We start from the raw sequence: 19,495 nt of genomic DNA, 5'->3' as shown, positions 1-19,495 counted from the left end.
AATGACTCAGTTTAGCATTGCATAGGCTGCTGAACACAGGTACAGACAGACTTCTACAGACCACACACAACAGAGGAGGGGAATAGTCATAAACATTTATCCTGGGGCTGCCTCCAGAAGTAGTATCAGTAAATTGTCTCTGACATTCTTCCTCTGGTAAAGGTCTTGCTGTAAAGTTGGACTTAACAGCCCCCAAGGGAAGGAAATTAAGATTCATTTCTTTTAAAGGATCCTCACAAACCCTTCATGTGAGTCCCTAGAAATCAGAAAGTTATAAATACTTTACTTTCTACTCTTCTTTTGGCAGTGCTTTGTCTTGCTTTGCAAATAGGAGCTGTGTGGAACCAATCTGTATCTTATATTAAACTGAGGCCTCTTGGCTTCACTGGAGGTGTAGTATCTATACCCACCGTGGCAGGGAGCCAGCTCTGGTGGCTCCACATGTACTTCCTGGGACAGAATGCTGTATGATGCTTCCTTTCCTGTCTGGAAAAGTCATGAGCTGTTGCTTAGACCACTAAAGCAAGGGTTCATTTTTTTCTCTCTTTTAGAATCATAGCATGGTCCAGGCTGGATGGGACCTCCAAAGGTCATCCAGCTCAACCTCCCTGCAGTCAGCAGGGACAGCCTCAGCTAGATCAGGTTGCTCAGAGCCCTGTTGAACCCCACCTTCAATATCTCCAGGGATAGGGCCTCAACTAGATCAGGTTGCTCAGACCCCTGTTGAGCCCCACCTTCAATATCTCCAGGCATGGAGCCTCAACCACCTCCCTGGGCAACCTGTTCCAGTGTTCCACTGACATCATAGTAAAGAACTTCTCCCTGATATCCAATCTAAATCTGCTCTTCTCTAGTTTGAAGCCATTGCCCCTGGTCCTGTCCCTGCAGGCCTTTGCACACAGTCTCTCTACAGCCTACTTGTAACCCCCTTCAGGTACTGAAAAGCCACTATTAGGTCCCTCCTCTTCTCCAGGCTGAACACCTCAGCTCCCTCAGCCTGTCCTTTGTAACAGAGCTGCTCCAACCCCCTGATCATTTTTGTGGCCTTCCTCTGCACCCTCTCCATCAGGTCCATGTCCTACTTTTAAAGAGCTTACATCTCTATAATTCTCTTCACTGTGGCAAAGTACTCAAGATGCATTTCAATGGCATTCAGGAATGACAACATAAAGTTTGAAGGGACTTTCCTGGCCAGAGGCCTACCCTGAGACTACAAAAGTCTTTCTCCTAATATTTAGGGACTTTGTCATGTCACATGACATGTGCTTTCAATCTTCCTTTGAAATCCAGGTAGTTATAACGTCAGAGCAAAGTGATGTGGTGCCTGATTGTTGCAATACCGCACTAATACTCAGGAAATTAACAAATGTTCAATTAACCTTTAATATTTAGTGCAGTGCTGTTAGCTCACATTTTCAAATTATAAGAAGAAATAGCTAAATAGCTTTTTCTTTGGGCTGAAATACCATTCAGCAGACTCCAAAGACTCTTCTTTGCTTGGCACACACACTTTGGTATTTCATATGGAATGGAATGGAATGGAATGGAATGGGAGAGGAGAGGAGAGGAGAGGAGAGGAGAGGAGAGGAGAGGAGAGGAGAGGAGAGGAGAGGAGAGGAGAGGAGAGGAGAGGAGAGGAGAGGAGAGGAGAGGAGAGGAGAGGAGAGGAGAGGAGAGGAGAGGAGAGGAGAGGAGAGGAGAGGAGAGGAGAGGAGAGGAGAGGAGAGGAGAGGAGAGGAGAGGAGAGGAGAGGAGAGGAGAGGAGAGGAGAGGAGAGGAGAGGAGAGGAGAGGAGAGGAGAGGAGAGGAGAGGAGAGGAGAGGAGAGGAGAGGAGAGGAGAGGAGAGGAGAGGAGAGGAGAGGAGAGGAGAGGAGAGGAGAGGAGAGGAGAGGAGAGGAGAGGAGAGGAGAGGAGAGGAGAGGAGAGGAGAGGAGAGGAGAGGAGAGGAGAGGAGAGGAGAGGAGAGGAGAGGAGAGGAGAGGAGAGGAGAGGAGAGGAGAGGAGAGGAGAGGAGAGGAGAGGAGAGGAGAGGAGAGGAGAGGAGAGAATTAAGCAGGTTGGAAAAGACCTTTGAGATCATCAAGTCCAACCTATCACCCAACACCACCTAATCAACTAAGCCATGGCACCAAGCACCCCATGAAGTCTCTTCCTAAACACCTCCAGTGATGGTGACTCCACTACCTCCCTGGGCAGCTCATTCCAATGGCAAATAACTCCTTCTATGAAGAACTTCTTCCTGACATCCAGCCTAAACCTCCCCTGGTACAGTCTGAGACTGTGTCCTCACCCAGGGCAGGTCACACAGGAACACATCCAGGCAGGTTTGAAAGTCTCCAGAGAAGGAGACTCCACAGCTTCTCTGTCAGCCTGCTCCAGGGCTCCAGCACCCTCTCAGCACAGGAGAGTCTCTTCATGCTGAGGTGAAACCTCCTGTGTTCCGTCTTGCACCCACTGCTCCTTGTCCTGGCACTGGGCACCACTGCCAAGAGCCTGGCACCTTCATCTGACACCCCCCTCTGATATTGATAGCGAATAGAATAGAATAGAATAGAATAGAATAGAATAGAATAGAATAGACCAGACCAGGCTGGAAGAGGTCTTCAAGACCATCATGTCCAACCTATCATCCAACCTAACCAACTAACCCATGGCACCAAGCACCCCATCAAGTCTCCTCCTGAACACCTCCAGTGATGGTGACTCCACCACCTCCCCGGGCAGCCCATTCCAATGGGCAATCACTCTCTCTGTGTAGAACTTCCTCCTAACCTCCAGCCTAAACTTCCCCTGGCACAGCTTGAGACTGTGTCCTCTTGTTCTGGTGCTGCTTGCCTGGGAGAAGAGACCAACCCCTTCTCCTGCAAGACTACTTTAGCACAGAACTTCATCCAGCATATTGTTTCCTCTCATATACAACTTCTGTCTCAAACTCACAGGGGTCTGTGGGACCCCACTGGGATAAGCTGTCAGTTACTGAGGGAATTTTGGGTGACTGAATTTTGTCAGGCAGTTACTGTGGCTAATCCAGATTTCAGAGGGGCACAGTGATGATGGAGGTGTTTATCCATATGTGTGCAGAGGCTGTACACTCAAAGTCCTTTCCTAAGTGAGAAACAGGGTGTGTTACAGAATAATAGAATGGTCCAGGCCAGAAGGGACCTCCAAAGCTCATTCAGTCTGACCTCCCTGCAGTCAGCAGGGACATCCTCAACTAGATCAGGCTGCCCAGAGCCCTGCTGAGCCTCACCAGGGATGGGGCCTCAACCACCTCCCTGGGCAACTTGTTTCATGTTCTTCCTATATTGAGGGCTCCAGACCTGCATGCAGTACTCCAGGTGAGGTCTCCCCAGAGCAAAGTGGCAGAATCACCTCTCTGAATCTCCTGGCAACGCATCCTTTGATTCAGCCCAGGATGTGATTTGCCTTCTATGCTGCAAGTTCACCCTGCCTGCTCCTGTCCAACTTCTCACCCATCAGCACCTCCAAGTCCTTTTCCACAGGGCTGCTTTCCATCCCCTCCTCCCCCAGTCTGCATTGATAGTGAGGATTGTTCCACCCAGGTGCACAACCCTGCACTTGCTCTCATTGAACCTCTTGAGGTTCCCTTGTTGCCACCTCTTGTCCAGACCCCTCTGGATGCCATCCTGTCCCTCTGGCATATGGACAGCACCACTCAGCTTGGTGCCATCTGCACACTTGCTGGTGGTGCCTGGATCCCACTGTCTATAGCACTGATAAAAATACTGAACAGCACAGGTCCCAGAGTGGACCCCTGAGGGACACCACTGCCACTGCTCTCTATCTGGACTTCAAGCCGTGGAGTACCACCCTCTGGATGCGACCATCCAGCCAATTCCTTATCCACTGAACACTCCACCCAGCAAATCCCCATGTCTACAACTTGGTGAGCAGGATGTTGTGGGGGGGACCATGTCTAAGGCCTTACACAAGTCCAGCTAGATCACATCCACAGCTCACCACTTACCTGCTGCCAGGCTGCCTGCTGTATTGATTTCTTTCTTCTCTTTGTTTATTGCTTTTCTCTGCAGGTGAAGAAGTGAGAAGCATCTCACTGAGCTACTGAAACCCACCCCCACCCTACCCCCCCACCTCAAAGGATTTGGTCTTTGGGGACTTCAGGATGGAAGCCTCGTGTTTAAGAGTTTCCTTGCTGCTGCTGCTTCCAGGATTTGTCCTCAGCGACAGCTCGGACAGATTCGCTGCCAATCGGAGCGACTTGGGAACCCACCTGCCCACTTTCTCAGGGATGGAATCCAGCATACTCCTCACCACCAGGCAGCCCTTGGTGTCCAACCAGACTGTCAAGTGCTCCCAGCAGACTAAGATTGCAGAGACCTTCAAGTACATTAACACGGTGGTGTCTTGCGCTATCTTCATCGTTGGGATGGTTGGGAATGCAACTCTGCTGAGGATCATTTACCAGAACAAGTGCATGAGGAACGGCCCCAACGCGCTGATCGCCAGCCTGGCCCTAGGAGACCTCATCTACATCGTCATTGATATTCCCATCATGGTCTACAAGGTAGGATGCAACAACCACCCATTCTGATTGCAGTTTCCTTGCTGTCTGCTCTCTGTGGTTATAGAATCATGGGATTGTCAGGGTCGGAAGGGACCTCAAGGCTCAGCCAGTTCCAACCCCCCTGCCATGGGCAGGGACACCTCACACTACAGCAGGTTGCTCACAGCCACATACAGCTTGGCCTTAAAAACCTCCAGGCATGAGGCTTCCACCACCTCCCTGGGCAACCTGTGCCAGGCTCTCACCACCCTCATGGTGAAAAAATTCTTCTAACATCCAATCTGAATCTACCCAGTTCTAGTTTTACTCCATTCCCCCCAGTCCTATCATTCCCTGACACCCTCAAAAGTCCCTCCCCAGCTTTCTTGGAGCCCCCTTCAGATACTGGAAGGCCACAAGAAGGTCTCCTCAGAGCCTTCTCTTCTCCAGACTGAACAGCCCAAATTCTCTCAGTCTGTTCTCATATCAGAGCAGCTCCAGCCCTCTGCTCATCCTCATGGCCCTTCTCTGGACACCTTGCAGCACCTCCAGATCCTTCCTTTAATAGGGGCTCCAGAACTGGTTTAATAGGGGCTCCAGAACTGGATATAGTACTCCAAATGGGGTGTCACCAGAGGAGAGTTACTCCTTGCTCTGTGAGTACTCCATTTAAGAAAGAAAAAAAACCCAAACCAAACTACTCTTTTGTACTCTATAACAAAGGCCTTGCTCTCAGCTCTCACCTCCATAGGACTCCTTTCCAAGATGATGTTCTTAGGTCTCAACCAAAGCGTGGCCTTGGGCATTTCACAGAACTCTTCAGTTATGATAGCCACTACAGCCAGCCAAAGAATTCACAAGGGAAGTCTGGCTGTAAGCTGTTCTGCTCCTTGATGGGAGCAGAACAGCATTGGACTAGTTGCTGTTTTTGGAACATCCCATCCTCACTTGATGTTTTTACAGAACATACTTTCTGCAAGGGTTTTCACTACAGGCTTCCAGGTTAGGGCTTTGCAGAGAGAGGTCATGTCAGTGCAGCTGAGCATTCAGCTTTTCATTCAATATTTCACAGAATCACAGAATGGTAGGGGCTGGAAGGGGACCTCGAAAGCTCATCCAGCCCAAACCCCCTGCCAGAGCAGGGTCACCTAGAGCAGATCACATCCAGGCAGGTCTTGAATATGTCCAGAGAGGGAGATTTCACAGTCACCCTGGGCAGCCTGTTCCAGTGCTCTCTCACCCTCACAGGGAAAGAAGTCTTCCTCATGTTTCCATGGAACTTCCTATACCTCAGCTCCCACCACTGCCCCTTGTGCTGCCATTGGGCATCACCCAGCAGAGCCTGGCTCCAGCCTCTTGGCACTCACCCTGCACATCTTTATCAAGGAATGAGGCTCCTCCTCTGCGAGCTAAAGAGCCCTCAGCTCCCTCAGTCTGTCCTCCTAAGGAAGATGTTCCACTGCCCTAATCATCTTTGTGGCTCTGCAGTGGACTCTTTCAAGCATTTGTTAAGAGCAGATTCTCACCATGATTGCAGAGCTGGTAAAATCAGTTATACCAGAGATGCAACCTACCAATGGGCTCGTGACAGATCCACAGATGCTATCACACAAGTCATCCACGACTGTGACATTTGTGCTGCTATTAAGCACGCAAAGCAAATGGTATGGTGACACATGGTCCAAGTACAAGCATGGCGAAGCTTGGCAGGTTGACTACAATATATCTGAAACACTAAATTCCATCTGAATTTGTCAAAGTACAAAACAGGACCCTCAGCAATTCTTTAACATGATACAAAGGTCTCCTGCCTCAGTTTTTAGTTTCCATTTTAACTGAACAAAGCCAGAAAGCACTGCTTCTTTCTGATGCAACAGGTTTACTGATGTAGCATGCATGACCCCAAGGCTTGAATGAAGGGAGTCCCTTTCTCAACATATGGCACTGATGTTAACTGACTTAGCTGAGAAAATTGTCAAAGGCTTTTGTAAGCTACTAATTCTAACTTTGGGGATCACACAGGGGTAGATAGCTGGTGGGATGTTAGACTTTCCCCCTTTCTTTTCTCAGTAAAACCTTCAGGTGTTTCTGTTAGTAAATTAATCACTGAGTAATATAACCACAGTATCAAAGAATCACCAAGTTTGGAAGAGACCTCAAAGATCATTGAGTCCAACCTGTCAACACAGACCCCATGACTAGACCATGGCACCAAGTGCCACGTCCAATCCCCTCCTGAACATCTCCAGGGATGGGGACTCCACCACCTCCCTGGGCAGCACATTCCAATGGCGAACGACTCTCTCTGTGAAGAACTTTCTCCTCACCTGGAGGCTAAACTTTCCCTGGCGCAGCTTGAGACTGTGTCCTCTTGTTCTGGTGCTGGTTACCTGGGTGAAGAGACCAAACCCCTCCTGACTACAACCTCACTTCAGGTAGTTGTAGAGGGCAATAAGGTCTCCCCTGATCCTCCTTTTCTCCAGGCTAAACAATCCCAACTCCCTCAGCCTCTCCTCACAGGGCTGTGCTCAAGGCCTCTCCCCAGCCTTGTTGCCCTTCTCTGGACACCTTCAAGTATCTCAATGTCCTTCTTAAACTGAGGGGCCCAGGACTGGATACCAGCACCAGAACAAGAGGACAGTCTCAAGCTGCACAAGGGGTGATTTAGACTGGGTGTTAGGAAGAAGTTCTTCACAGAGAGAGAGATTGCTCATTGGAATGGGCTGCCCAGGAAGGTGGTGGAGTCACCATCATTGGAGGTGTTTAGGAGGAGACTTGATGGGGTGCTTGGTGCCATGGTTTAGTTGATCAGATGGTGTTGGATGATAGGTTGGACTCGATGATCTCAAAGGTCTTTTCCAAACTGGTCTATTCTATTCTATTCTATTCTATTCTATTCTATTCTATTCTATTCTATTCTATTCTATTCTATTCTTTCTATTCTATCCTGTTCTGTTCTAAAACAAAACAAAGCAAAGCAAAACAAAACAAACATTCCTCACAATTTGGGCCCTTAAAGATTCTGGAGATTTAACTCTGATTAACCTGTGTTGTAAACAAGGTACTTTAATGCATGGTTTGACCATAGTTAGAGTCTTGTGGCTTTAAACTTCAAGAGACAGCCAATGACAGAATACAGAATTAACCAGGTTGGGGAAAACCTTAGAGATCAAGTTTAGTTGATTAGATGGTGATGGATGATAGGTTGGACTCAATGATCTCAAAGGTCTCTTCCAACCTGGTTAATTCTATTCTACCCTATCCTATCCTATCCTATCCTATCCTATCCTATCCTATCCTATTCTATTCTATGTCCAACCTATCACCCAACACCATCTAATCAACTAAACCATGGCACCAAGCGCCCCATCCAGTCTCCTTTTAAACACCTCCAGTGATGGTGACTCCACCACCTCCCTGGGCAGCCCATTCCAATGGGCAATCTCTCTCCCTGTAAAGAATTTCTTCCTAACATTGTCTTTTATCTCTCTATAACTATTGACATCAGAACTGCTGACCTGCATTGTAACACAGCTATTGGTAGGGTAAAGTCATAAAACCTTAACTTCATTCATGGATCATAAACATGTAAATGTGCATGGTTTACACGTGTGCAGAGGGCTGTTATCAAGCTAAAATGCAGTACCTGCTCTCAGCTGCCAGGAGTATGAATTTCAGTAAGCCTTTCAGTTTTATCTGGCTTTACTATAAGATGAATTTGAAATGAGGATAGAATAGAATAGAATAGAATAGAATAGAATAGAATAGAATAGAATAGAATAGAATAGAATAGAATAGAATAGAATAGAATAGAATAGAATAGACCAGGTTGGAAGAGACCTTCAAGATCATCGAGTCCAACCTATCATCCAACACCACCCAACCAACTAAACCATGCAACCAAGCCTGCTAATAATAATGCATGTGATTAAACATCACAGTGTCACAGAATCACAGGAGGTTGGAAGGGCTACAAATTAAAGTGGGTTTGGGTTTGGGTTTAAAGTTTCCATTTCAAAGTATTTTATACCCTTGGTTCTGACCTATATTTTCATTTTAAACTGGTTGGTGTACTTAGAAGCATAGAATTGTCAGGGTCAGAAGGGATCTCAAGGATCAGACAGTTCCAACCCCCTGCCATGGGCAGGGACACCTCACACTACAGCAGGTTGCTCACAGCCACATCCAGAGCCTGGCCTTCAAAACCTCCAGGCATGAGGCTTCCACCACCTCCCTGGGCAACCTATGCCAGTGTCTCACCACCCTCATGGGGAACAACTTCTTCCTAACATCCAATCTGAATCTACCCACTTCTAGTTTTGCTCTATCCCCCCCAGTCCTATCACTCCCTGACACCCTAAAAAATCCCTCCCCAGCTTTCTTGGAGCCCCCTTAACATACTGCAAGACCACAATTAGGTCTCCTCAGAGCCTTCTCTTGATTCTGACCTATACTTTAAAGTGTTTTCTGTGCTTGGTTCCAAAATACCTTTTATTCTTCCACCATTTTATAGGGTTGATTCTGAACTATGCACCTTAATTTTAACTCAGTTTATATCCTTGCTTCTGAGCTACGCTTTAATTCTTCTTTTAGCTTCAGTGTCAGCCTCATGTCAAACCATGTATTAGCATCCTGTGTAAACTAAGGTCATCAAACAGCACCTTATAGGTCAGCTCTTCATGCTTAGGAGGACACAGCAGTCAGAACCACAGCAAAGAAGCATTCATCTGCATATTAAAATAGCCAATCATGCAGTATTAAGAGGGCCACATCATATAGAACAGGATGTGAAATACTGTGGTATTGCAGTGACCTATCAGAAAGAGGTGTTAGCACTTTGCTGGATCATGAGGTAACTTTAACTGCTTTGAAACCACTGCCAAAAAAGAAGTAGGTAATGCCACTGCTATTCAAATCCATTTTACAAATCCTTAGAAAGAAGCAGCTAGAAAGAAGATGAAGTCATACAATAGTTTGGGTTGGAAGGGGTCTTAAAGACCATCCAGTTCCAACCCCACTGCCACGGGCAGGGATGCCTCCTGCTTGCTTGCTCAAGGCTCTATCCAGCCTGGCCTTGAACACTTCCAGCCTTGCAGCCTCCACAACTTCTCTGGGCAACCTGCTCCAGAGCCTCCTGGGGAAGAATAAGATCACAGCAATTGAAACTGAAAGTTCTCAGGAGGATTGAGTCCCTCATTTTGTGAGGCATTGAGACAATTAACAAAGGGAAAAAAAAAGCAATTATGTAATTTCCATCAGCTCCAGATAGGGTCACAGGTCTCTGACATTTATATCCTTTCTTCACAGAACAGTGAGCTCAAAAATTCCCCCTGACTCTCTCCAATTGCTGTAATTATACAGTGGATTCCCCTTAGCAATTTGTTAAATGGATTGAGAGGTGAGTAACAGCCACTAGCCTCCTTTGAAGATGCTCTGGAGGTATTAAAGCCCCATTACACTTAATTACCACAAGCACTTCCATGTGTAGTATCAAATCAACAGTAAAAATGGTAACAAAGTGAGTTTTGCAGGAAGGATGCCAGTTATAAATCCAGCCTTAATAGACTGAACTAAGATAATTGGGCAGAGAGGAACCCAGTGAGGTTCAACAAGGATAAGTGGAGAGTCCTGCATCTGGGAAGGAAGAATCAACTGCAGCAGTACAGGCTGGGAGGTGATCTGCTGGAGAGCAGCCCTGTGGAGAAGGAGCTGGGAGTGCTGGTGGACAACGAGTTCTGCATGGGACAGCAATGTGCCCTGGGGGCCAAGAAGGTCAATGGGGTCCTAGGGGGCATTAAGAGGAGTGTGGCCAGCAGATCCAGGGAGGTTCTCTTCCCCCTCTGCTCTACCCTGGTGAGACCTCACCTGGAATATTGCATCCAGTTGTGGGCTCCCCAGTTCAAGAGGGACAGGGATCTGCTGGAGAGAGTCCAAGGGAGGATACAAAGATGGTGAAGGGACTGCAGCACTGCCTGGTGAGGTCAGGCTGAGAGCCCTGGGGTTGGTTAGTCTGGAGAAGAGAAGATTGAGAGGGGATTTAATAAGTGTTTATAAATCTCTGAGGGCTGGGGGTCAAGAGGGAGGGGACAGGCTCTGCTCAGTTGCACCCTGGCATAGGACAAGGGGCAATGGATATAAACTACAGCACAGGAGGTTCCACCTCAACATGGGGAGGAACTTCTTCACTGTGAGGCTCACAGAACACTTGAAACAGGCTGCCCAGAGAGGTTGTGGAGTTTCCTTCTCTGGAGGCTTTCAAGCCCCATCTGGATGCATTCCTGTGTGACCTGTGCTGGATTCTATGGTCCTGCCCTGGCAGGGGGGTTGGACTCCATGATCTCCAGAGATCCCTTCCAACCCAGTAGTTATGATATTTGCTGAGTCCTGAAAGCAAGAGTTATCCAAAACAGAACAGGAAAGGGAAGTCCATCAGGAATCTGCCTTCTCCATTTACAGACTACAGCTTCCTAGAAGAAAGTGTTTAATGTGGATACCAAAGTAGGGCTTAAAGAAGAGAGTTTCTATTCTAGGTCTTAGCTCAAGGTCTGGTCTGCCTTTAGTTAATGGCTGTAATGCCTTTAATGAATCTGGGAGGGGGGGTGGGATGTATGTCCCTTCAATGCACAGGCAGCTCCTCCCTCACCTTAGTTTCACATCCTCTGCCAACCTTTCTGCTCAGGGGATTTGTGAACACTGCTCTGGGCTTACCAGACTACTTGGGGATGTTTGCTATCTTTATTTTCCAATCAGCTGAGCTCTACAGATAAGAAGGAATTGTTTGCATTGTGCATATCTAGGGTTTACCAGTCCTGCAGTCGTGTCTTAGCAATCCTGTCACTCTGTTTACCAATGCACAAAAGACAGCACAGCTGGAGGAGTAACAAAAGCAACATTTTGCCCAGGGATTGAGAAAAAAAAGCCTTTTCAGCAAACCCCCTTTCACATAAGCACACCTTGCAGCTCATTTCCCTAGGGAAGAGCTTGAGAAACAGCCTACCTAAAAGGATGGGAAGTCAGCCAGCACCACAGAGCAACAACAACAACAACAACAACAAAAGAAACTAATCTTACTTTGTAAACAGCAAAAATACCCCAGGGGAGATGTCTGGAGTTGCTAGGCATACTTCAGCCCTAAGTAGGTTTTTAACAAGTATGTAAAACTCAGGATTGTCTTTTTTTAACCACTTAGCTGAGACAGAATGTTCTGCTGCAAACCCAGGACATTTGTGTTCTTACCTTTCAGGATCCCTTGCAGTATAATCCATGTTCTCATATTTTCTCCTGCCCAAGCAGGAGAAAAAGACTGTAGGCATTTCTGATTTGGCTTAAGAACCTCTGCTACCTCCAGCTTTAATCAAAGATGAGCAGAAGATGTCCAGAGAGGGACCTGGAGGATGATCAGAGGGCTGGAGCTCCTCTCCTGTGGAGACAGAGAGAGAGAGTTGGGACTGTTCTGTTTGGAGAAGAGAAAGCTCCAAGGAGACCTTATTGTGGCCTTCCAGTAACTGGATAAATGTTTATTACCATTACCCTCCTCTGTTGTGTGTGGTCTGTAGAAGTCTGTCTGTACCTATATTCAGCAGCCTATGCAATGCTAAACTGAGTCATTCCTGCCTGGCATGTGGAGTGCTGTCCCTCAGAGCAGGGATCCATGGAGAAGAGAAGGCTCTGAGGAGACCTTCTTGTGACCTTCCAGGCTCTGCAGGGGGCTCCAAGAAAGCTGGGGAGGGATTTTTGAGGGTCTCAGGGAGTGATAGGACTGGGGGGGGGGGGGGTGGAGCAAAATTAGAAATGGGAAGATTAAGATTGGATGTTAGGAAGAAGTTGTTCCCCATGAGGATGGTGAGAGACTGGCACAGGTTGCCCAGGGAGGGAGTGGCAGCCTCATCCCTGGAGGTTTTTAAGGCCAGGCTCTGGATGTGGCTGTGAGCAACCTGCTGTAGTGTGAGGTGTCCCTGCCCATGGCAGGGGGGTTGGGACTGGTTGATTCTTGAGGTCCCTTCCAACCCTGACAATTCTATGATTCTAAAATAGCAGCAAAAGCTGTGCTCAGGCAATTCAGGGGAAAAACTATCCTTGATGGTTCTCATGCATCCTCACATAACCTTTCTTCCTTCCATAAAAAAAACAACCAAACCCACAATCAGTGTTTTATCTACTCTGAGTGGAAAAAAAAGGAGAGTCCTGGGTTGCAGCAAAACTAGGAATGTATTTCCTGCAAAGAAGAGCTGAAGGGATGCAGTGTGCCCTGTCTGCCAGGGCATCTAACTATAAAGAGAAAACCCCAGTGATACCAGAAGCCCACACTATCCTGTCACCAGGATACACTCAGTATTGATCTTATTAGCCCAAAATTAGCCTTGCCGTTTGCCTTTGTCTACTCATCCTTTCCAAAGCAGAGGCTTCTCACTCTAGCAGTGGGAAGGGAAGAAATACCTACAGAGTGGCTGTGTTTTCTCTCCTTCACCCTTGCAGCTCTCCTTTCTCCCAGCAAAGGGGTGGAAAACAGCTGAGGTTTTTATTTGAGATGTGCAACAGTCTCTGTGTGGGGGTCCCAAGCAAGAAATGGATGAGGATTGTCCTGCAATGCAATTCTCTCTTGGCTGTTTGGGTTCTAGGAAGAAGAGAAGGGCTTGAGAACACACAGTGAATTCTTGTCCTGTGAAGTTTCATGGGGGCAGAAGGCTCCCAGTGAGTCACTCAATCAAAATACCACAACTGAAGTACCACAAGACAAGCAGGAGACTCAATCCACCCTTCCTAACTAAGCAGTTACAGATCAGAGACAGGAGGAACACTCCAGTCAGAATCAGCATCTTCTGCCACTTCAGGCAGCTAGCTCAGTGGTACAGACTTTGGACACATCTGTGTCAGTCAGATTTCACCTGGGTTCCCACCAAAACACCAGGTACCATACTTGGCCCATGCCTTGAAGCAGACAGGGGCAGACATATCTGTGGAACACAGTTTAAGGCAGAGCTTTACTGAGACAGCTCAACATCTCCTAGAGGAAACTAGAAGAAAGCAAGGAAGAAAGCAAGGAAAAAGGAAAGAAGGAAGAAAGGGAGGAAGAAAGGAAGGAAAAAGGAAAGAAGGAAGAAAGGGAGGAAGAAAGGAAGGAAGGAAGGAAGGAAGGAAGGAAGGAAGGAAGGAAGGAAGGAAGGAAGGAAGGAAGGAAGGAAGGAAGGAAGGAAGGAAGGAAGGAAGGAAGGAAGGAAGGAAGGAAGGAAGGAAGGAAGGAAGGGAGGAAGGGAGGAAGGAAGGAAGGAAAGGGAGGGAGGAAGGGAGGAAGGGAGGAAGGGAGGAAGGAAGGAAGGAAGGAAGGAAGGAAGGAAGGAAGGAAGGAAGGAAGGAAGGAAGGAAGGAAGGAAGGAAGGAAGGAAGGAAGGAAGGAAGGAAGGAAGGAAGGAAGGAAGGAAGGAAGGAAGGAAGGAAGGAAGGAAGGGAGGAAGGGAGGAAGGAAGGAAGGAAAGGGAGGGAGGAAGGGAGGAAGGGAGGAAGGGAGGAAGGAAGGAAGGAAGGAAGGAAGGAAGGAAGGAAGGAAGGAAGGAAGGAAGGAAGGAAGGAAGGAAGGAAGGAAGGAAGGAAGGAAGGAAGGAAGGAAGGAAGGAAGGAAGGAAGGAAGGAAGGAAGGAAGGAAGGAAGGAAGGAAGGAAGGAAGGAAGGAAAGGGAGGGAGGAAGGAAGGAAGGAAGGAAGGAAGGAAGGAAGGAAGGAAGGAAGGAAGGAAGGAAGGAAGGAAGGAAGGAAGGAAGGAAGGAAGGAAGGAAGGAAGGATGGAAAGGGAGGGAGGAAGGGAGGAAGGAACCAGAGGAATCTCTCTTGTCTTTCATCCTGGGCTATGTCACAAGAAAAGGAAGTCACCCTGGAATACACTGGGTTTATAACTTCTGCTCCACAGTTAGGAGATGCTGGCCACTTGTAGAGGCAGACACTGTCAACAGAAGCAGGAATCTGCTGCTTTGATCCTGTCCTCCATTACTGCACAAGTGTAACAGGAGCCATGGAATAAAGAAGGTATTTCAATCTGTCCTGCTGAAGACAGGGTAGAAACTCTGACCGCCAGGGTTGTGCCAGAGTTGTTCCATCAGTATCACCGAACACTTGAAGGCCATGAAAGTCAGGAGAGAAACCTGGATGGGTGGCAAGCACTATCTGCATGAAACACACTTCAGTTTCTGGGAAACAGATCTTGTGTGTCAACACAGCAATGGTCCCAAGTGGGTACAGGAAAAAAGCAGGCCCTAGGCCATTGGGATGAGATCAAAGCAAGAAAGGGTAGGTATGAAACCTTTGCTTTCATCCTCCCGGTCATGTGGCAGAGAGAGGACCTCCTGACACATAGCTGCTGGTCTGAAGCAGTTTTTATAGAGCAGTTCAGAGCTGGTTCATATCCAGCACCTAAGCCAGTTCATCTATTTTGGGCAGAGCTCCAGGGTCATCATCTGCCTGTAAACAGCCAGTATCAGCCTAGGATTAGATAAACACTGGGGATGCACATGAGCAGGGCCTGGTGGGTACTGGTGGCTGGGTTGTAACATTCTCCCTTTCAGATGATAGATAAATTGGCTGGGGTGCACAGTGGGACTTTATGTTTTGGCCATCAGCTAGCACACTAATGAGGGTTAGAAAATAGCAGCAGCAGTAGAGTAAAATCAAGGGAGTGACATTTAAAAATCACTGCAAAGGAATGTTCTCAGCACTGCTGTCTTGTTTGCTTCGGGCTGCAGTGGCAGGGCAGGGAGGCCATAAAAAGCAGCAGAGAAGGGGAGATCATAGTACCACAGTGTCACAGTATAACTAAGGTTGGAAGAGACCTTGAGGATCATAAAGCCCAACCTATCAACACAGACCCCATGACTAGACCATGGCACCAAGTGCCACATCCAATCTCCTCTTGAACACCTCCAGGTATGGGGACTCCACCACCTCCCTGGGCAGCACATTCCAATGACGAACGACTCGCTCGGTGATGAACTTTCTCCTCACCTCGAGTCTAAACCTCCCCTGGTGCAGCTTGAGACTGTGTCCTCTTGTTCTGGTGCTGGGTGCCCGGGAGAGAAGACCAACCCCCTCCCAGCTACAACCACCTTTCAGGTAGTTGTAGAGAGCAATGAGGTCTCCCCTGAGCCTCCTCTTCTCCAGGCTAAACAACCCCAGCTCCCTCAGCCTCTCCTCACAGGGCTGTGCTCAAGGCCTCTCCCCAGCCTTGTTGCCCTTCTCTGGACACCTTCAAGTGTTTCGATGTCCTTCTTAAACTGAGGAGCCCAGAACTGGACACAGGACTCAAGGTGTGGCCTAACCAGTGCAGAGTCCAGGGGCACAATGACTTCCCTGCTCCTGCTGGCCACACTATTCCTAATGCAGGCCAGGATGCCATTGGCCCTCTTGGCCCCCTGGGCACACTGCTGGCTCATATTCAGGTGGCTGTCGATCAGCACCCCCAGGTCCCTCTCTGTTTGGCAGCTCTCAGCCACTCTGACCCCAGCCTGTAGCTCTGCATGGGATTGCCATACCCAAAGTGCAGCACTCAGCACTTGGACTTGTTAAATGCCATCCCATTGGATTCTGCTCATCTGTCCATATGCTCAAGCTGTGCCTGTCTGGTCACTCTGCTGAGGTTATTTTAAGACTGACAGAAGAATCTGTCAGTTTCTGATTTCAGTGTAAAAAAAATACATGCTGTTGGCCACACTCCTCTTGTTCAGGACCTGCACCATCCCATGAAATACTAGAAGCAGTACAAAGGGCAAAGCTGATTTCCATTGCCCCACAACTTCTTTTGAAATCTCAGAGAGATTTGGGGAGAGGGTTTCCAAAAGCACAATGCATTTGACTAGCTCATGGAGAACAACCTGGGGAAAACCAGCCAGATTCCTCCTGCCCTTGTGCCTCAAGAGAAAACACCATCTGTGTGTTAAACCATGCAAAAGCACTTGGAAAGCAGAGCCAGTAGCCCCAGTTCTTCAGATTTACCTAAGTAAATCAGGACTCATTCAGTTAAAAAGAGAAAAGAAGTGTGTTGTTTCCCACTGCAGAACAGAGGGCAAAGGACTCCTTTTGATGTCAAATCAGCAAAAGCAAAGAGAGGATCAGATTTCTCAAGTAAACAAAAAATCTACAGAAATAAAAGCTGGCACCTGCTCCAAGGGGATGGCAATGGAGGATTCCCATGGAAATGATGGCAAAATTAATCTTAAAAATCAAGTGGAATCATGGGATTGTCAGGGTTGGAAGGGACCTCAAGGCTCAGCCAGCTCCAACCCCCTGCCATGGGCAGGGACACCTCACACTACAGCAGGTTGCTCACAGCCACCTCCAGCCTGGCCTTAAAAACCTCCAGGGATGAGGCTTCCACCACCTCCCTGGGCAGTCTGTGCCAGTTTCTCACCACCCTCATGGGGAACAACTTCTTCCTAACATACAATCTGAATCTCCCCTCCTCTAGCTTGGATCCATTCCCCCCAGTCCTATCACTCCCTGACACCCTAAAAAATCCCTCCCCATCTTTCCTGAAGCCCCCTTCAGATCCTAGAAGGCCACCAGAAGGTGCCCTGGGAGCCTTCTCTACTCCAGACTGAACAGCCCCAACTGTCCTCAGAGCAGAGCAGCTCCAGCCCTCTGCTCATCCTCGTGGCCTTTCTCTGGACACCTTCCAGCACCTCCACATCCTTCTTGTAATAGAGGCTCCAGAACTGGACACACAGCTCCAGGTGTGGTCTCACCAGAGTGGAGTAGAGGGAGAGAATCACCTCCCTCGACCTGCTGGCTATGCTTCTCTTGCTGCAGCCCAGGCTCTGGTTGAGCTCCCTGGGCTGCAGCTGCTCACTGCTGGCTCCTGTTGAGCTTCTCATCCACCAGCACCCCCAAGCCCTTTCCTTCAGGTCTGCTCTCAAGGCAGTTGCTGCCCAGCCTATATTGGTGCTTGGGATTGCCTACTTAATTCTGATCAAAATCAACTTGAAAAGCATGGCTAATGATTGGGTATTGATGTTGTTTCAATTAGCAGAGCAGTGTAAGAAATAAAAGGAGTAAAATGTTTTAAATCTTATAAAAGGAGAGCTTCCTGGGGTGTGGGGAAGGTGTGTACATGCCAGAACCAGGATAAAGCTTCCCTGTGAGGGGCAATGAGTTAGAGAACCTTTTTGAAGCTAATATTTGCCTTGTAGGAAGAGGGTCTCACAGTCACTACAAAGTGCTTGCTCGTTTCTGTTGCTGGGTACATGCAACAGCCACAGCCAGTGCACATAAATGAATGGGTGGCCAGCTTCCAGTTGCCCTCTGAAGTGGGATGTATATTGGCACAGGTGATGAACAAAATCCTGCTAGGGGCCACTTTTCCCTGATGCTGTCATTTACAATTTAACCTTCACCCAGTGGTGCCTGAAAATGATGCTGATTTTACCCAAAGCCAGACCAGAGTCTGGAGCTGAAATTCCACAATCCCAGCTGGAGAATTACCAGCCATGCGACACCCAACACAAGAAAGAAATAGACCTGGGTCCAGAGGAGGGCCACAAAGATGATCAGAGGGGTGGAGCACCTCCCCTACAAAGACAGGCTGAAAGAATTGGGGCTGTTCAGCCTGGAGAAGAGAAGGCTCCAGGGAGACCTTACAACTACTTTTCAATATATGAAGGGGGCCTACAGGAAGGCTGAGAAAGGACTCTTTAGGAGGGCTTGTAGCAACAGGACAAGGGGCTAAGGTTTGAAACTGGAGCAGGGTAGATTTAGGTTGGACATAAGGAGGAAGTTCTTTACTATCACAGTATCACAGTATGACCAAGGTTGGAAGAGACCTCAAAGATCATTGAGTCCAACCTGGCACCACAGACCTCATGACTAAACCATGGCACCAAGTGCCACATCCAATCCCCTCTTGAACACCTCCAGGGATGGGGACTCCACCACCTCCCTGGGCAGCACATTCCAATGAAGAATGACTCTCTCAGTGAAGAACTTTCTCCTCACCTCAAGCCTAAACTTCCCCTGGTGCAGCTTGAGACTGTGTCCTCTTGTTCTGCTGCTGGGTGCCTGGGAGAAGAGACCAACCCCCACCTGGCTACAACCTCCCTTCAGGTAGTTGTAGAGAGCAATGAGGTCTCCCCTGAGCCTCCTCTTCTCCAGGCTAAACAACCCCAGCTCCCTCAGCCTCTCCTCACAGGGCTGTGTTCAAGGCCTCTCCCCAGCCTTGTTGCCCTTCTCTGGACACCTTCAAGTGTTTTGATGTCCTTCTTAAACTGAGGGGCCCAGAACTGGACACAGGACTCAAGGTGTGGCCTAACCAATGCAGAGTACAGGGGCACAATGACTTCCCTGCTCCTGCTGGCCACACTATTACTAATGCAGGCCAGGATGCCATTGGCATCCTGTTGGACTCCATCTGTCCAGTAGGTCGAGGTCCCTCTGCAGAGCCCTTCTACCCTCTAACTGACCAACATCTGCTCCTAACTTGGTGTCATCTGCAAATTTGCTGATGACTGACTCAATCCCCTCATCCAGATCATCAATGAAGATGTTAAAGAGGATGGGGCCCAGCACTGATCCCTGGGGGACACCACTGGTGCCTGGCTGCCAGCTGGCTGTGGCACCATTCACCACCACTCTCTGGGCTCAGCCTCCAGCCAATTCCTAACCCAGCTCAGAGTGCTGCTGTCCAAGCCACGAGCTGACAGCTGACAGCTATGAGGGTGGTGAGGTGCTGGAATGAGTTGTCCAGAGATGGTTGAGGCCATGCCCCTGGAAGATCAGACTGGATATGGCCCTGAACAGCCTGCTGTAGTTGGAGGTGTCCCTGCTCACTGCAGGGAGGTTGGACAAGATGACTTTGGAGGGTGCCTTCCAACCCAATGCAACCTGTGAATCCATGAACCTGTGTTTCTTACATCCCTCTGATGTTTCTTTTCCCCAGCATTTTTTCTGCAGCCCTGACATAAATGACAAGCCTCATGCAAGAGCTCTGCCTGACCT

The 19,495-nt window shown here is 48.5% G+C and overlaps 1 protein-coding gene across 1 annotated transcript in view; it reads left to right on the top strand.

Moving 5' to 3' along the window:
* The window catches only part of EDNRA (endothelin receptor type A), a 60,003-nt gene that overhangs the window by 3,471 nt on the left and 37,037 nt on the right, over window positions 1-19,495 (top strand). Inside the window, exon 2 of the mRNA XM_068168036.1 lies at window positions 4,054-4,547. Coding sequence (XP_068024137.1) covers window positions 4,146-4,547 — 402 coding nt within the window. The 5' untranslated portion in view covers window positions 4,054-4,145. The remainder of the gene's footprint in view (window positions 1-4,053; window positions 4,548-19,495) is intronic.

This window comes from Melanerpes formicivorus, unplaced genomic scaffold, assembly GCF_026170545.1.
Source record: "Melanerpes formicivorus ecotype bairdi unplaced genomic scaffold, bMelFor1.0.p_v2 SCAF_129, whole genome shotgun sequence".
NCBI classification, from domain to species: Eukaryota; Metazoa; Chordata; class Aves; order Piciformes; family Picidae; genus Melanerpes; species Melanerpes formicivorus.
This window is presented reverse-complemented; position numbering and strand designations above follow the sequence as displayed.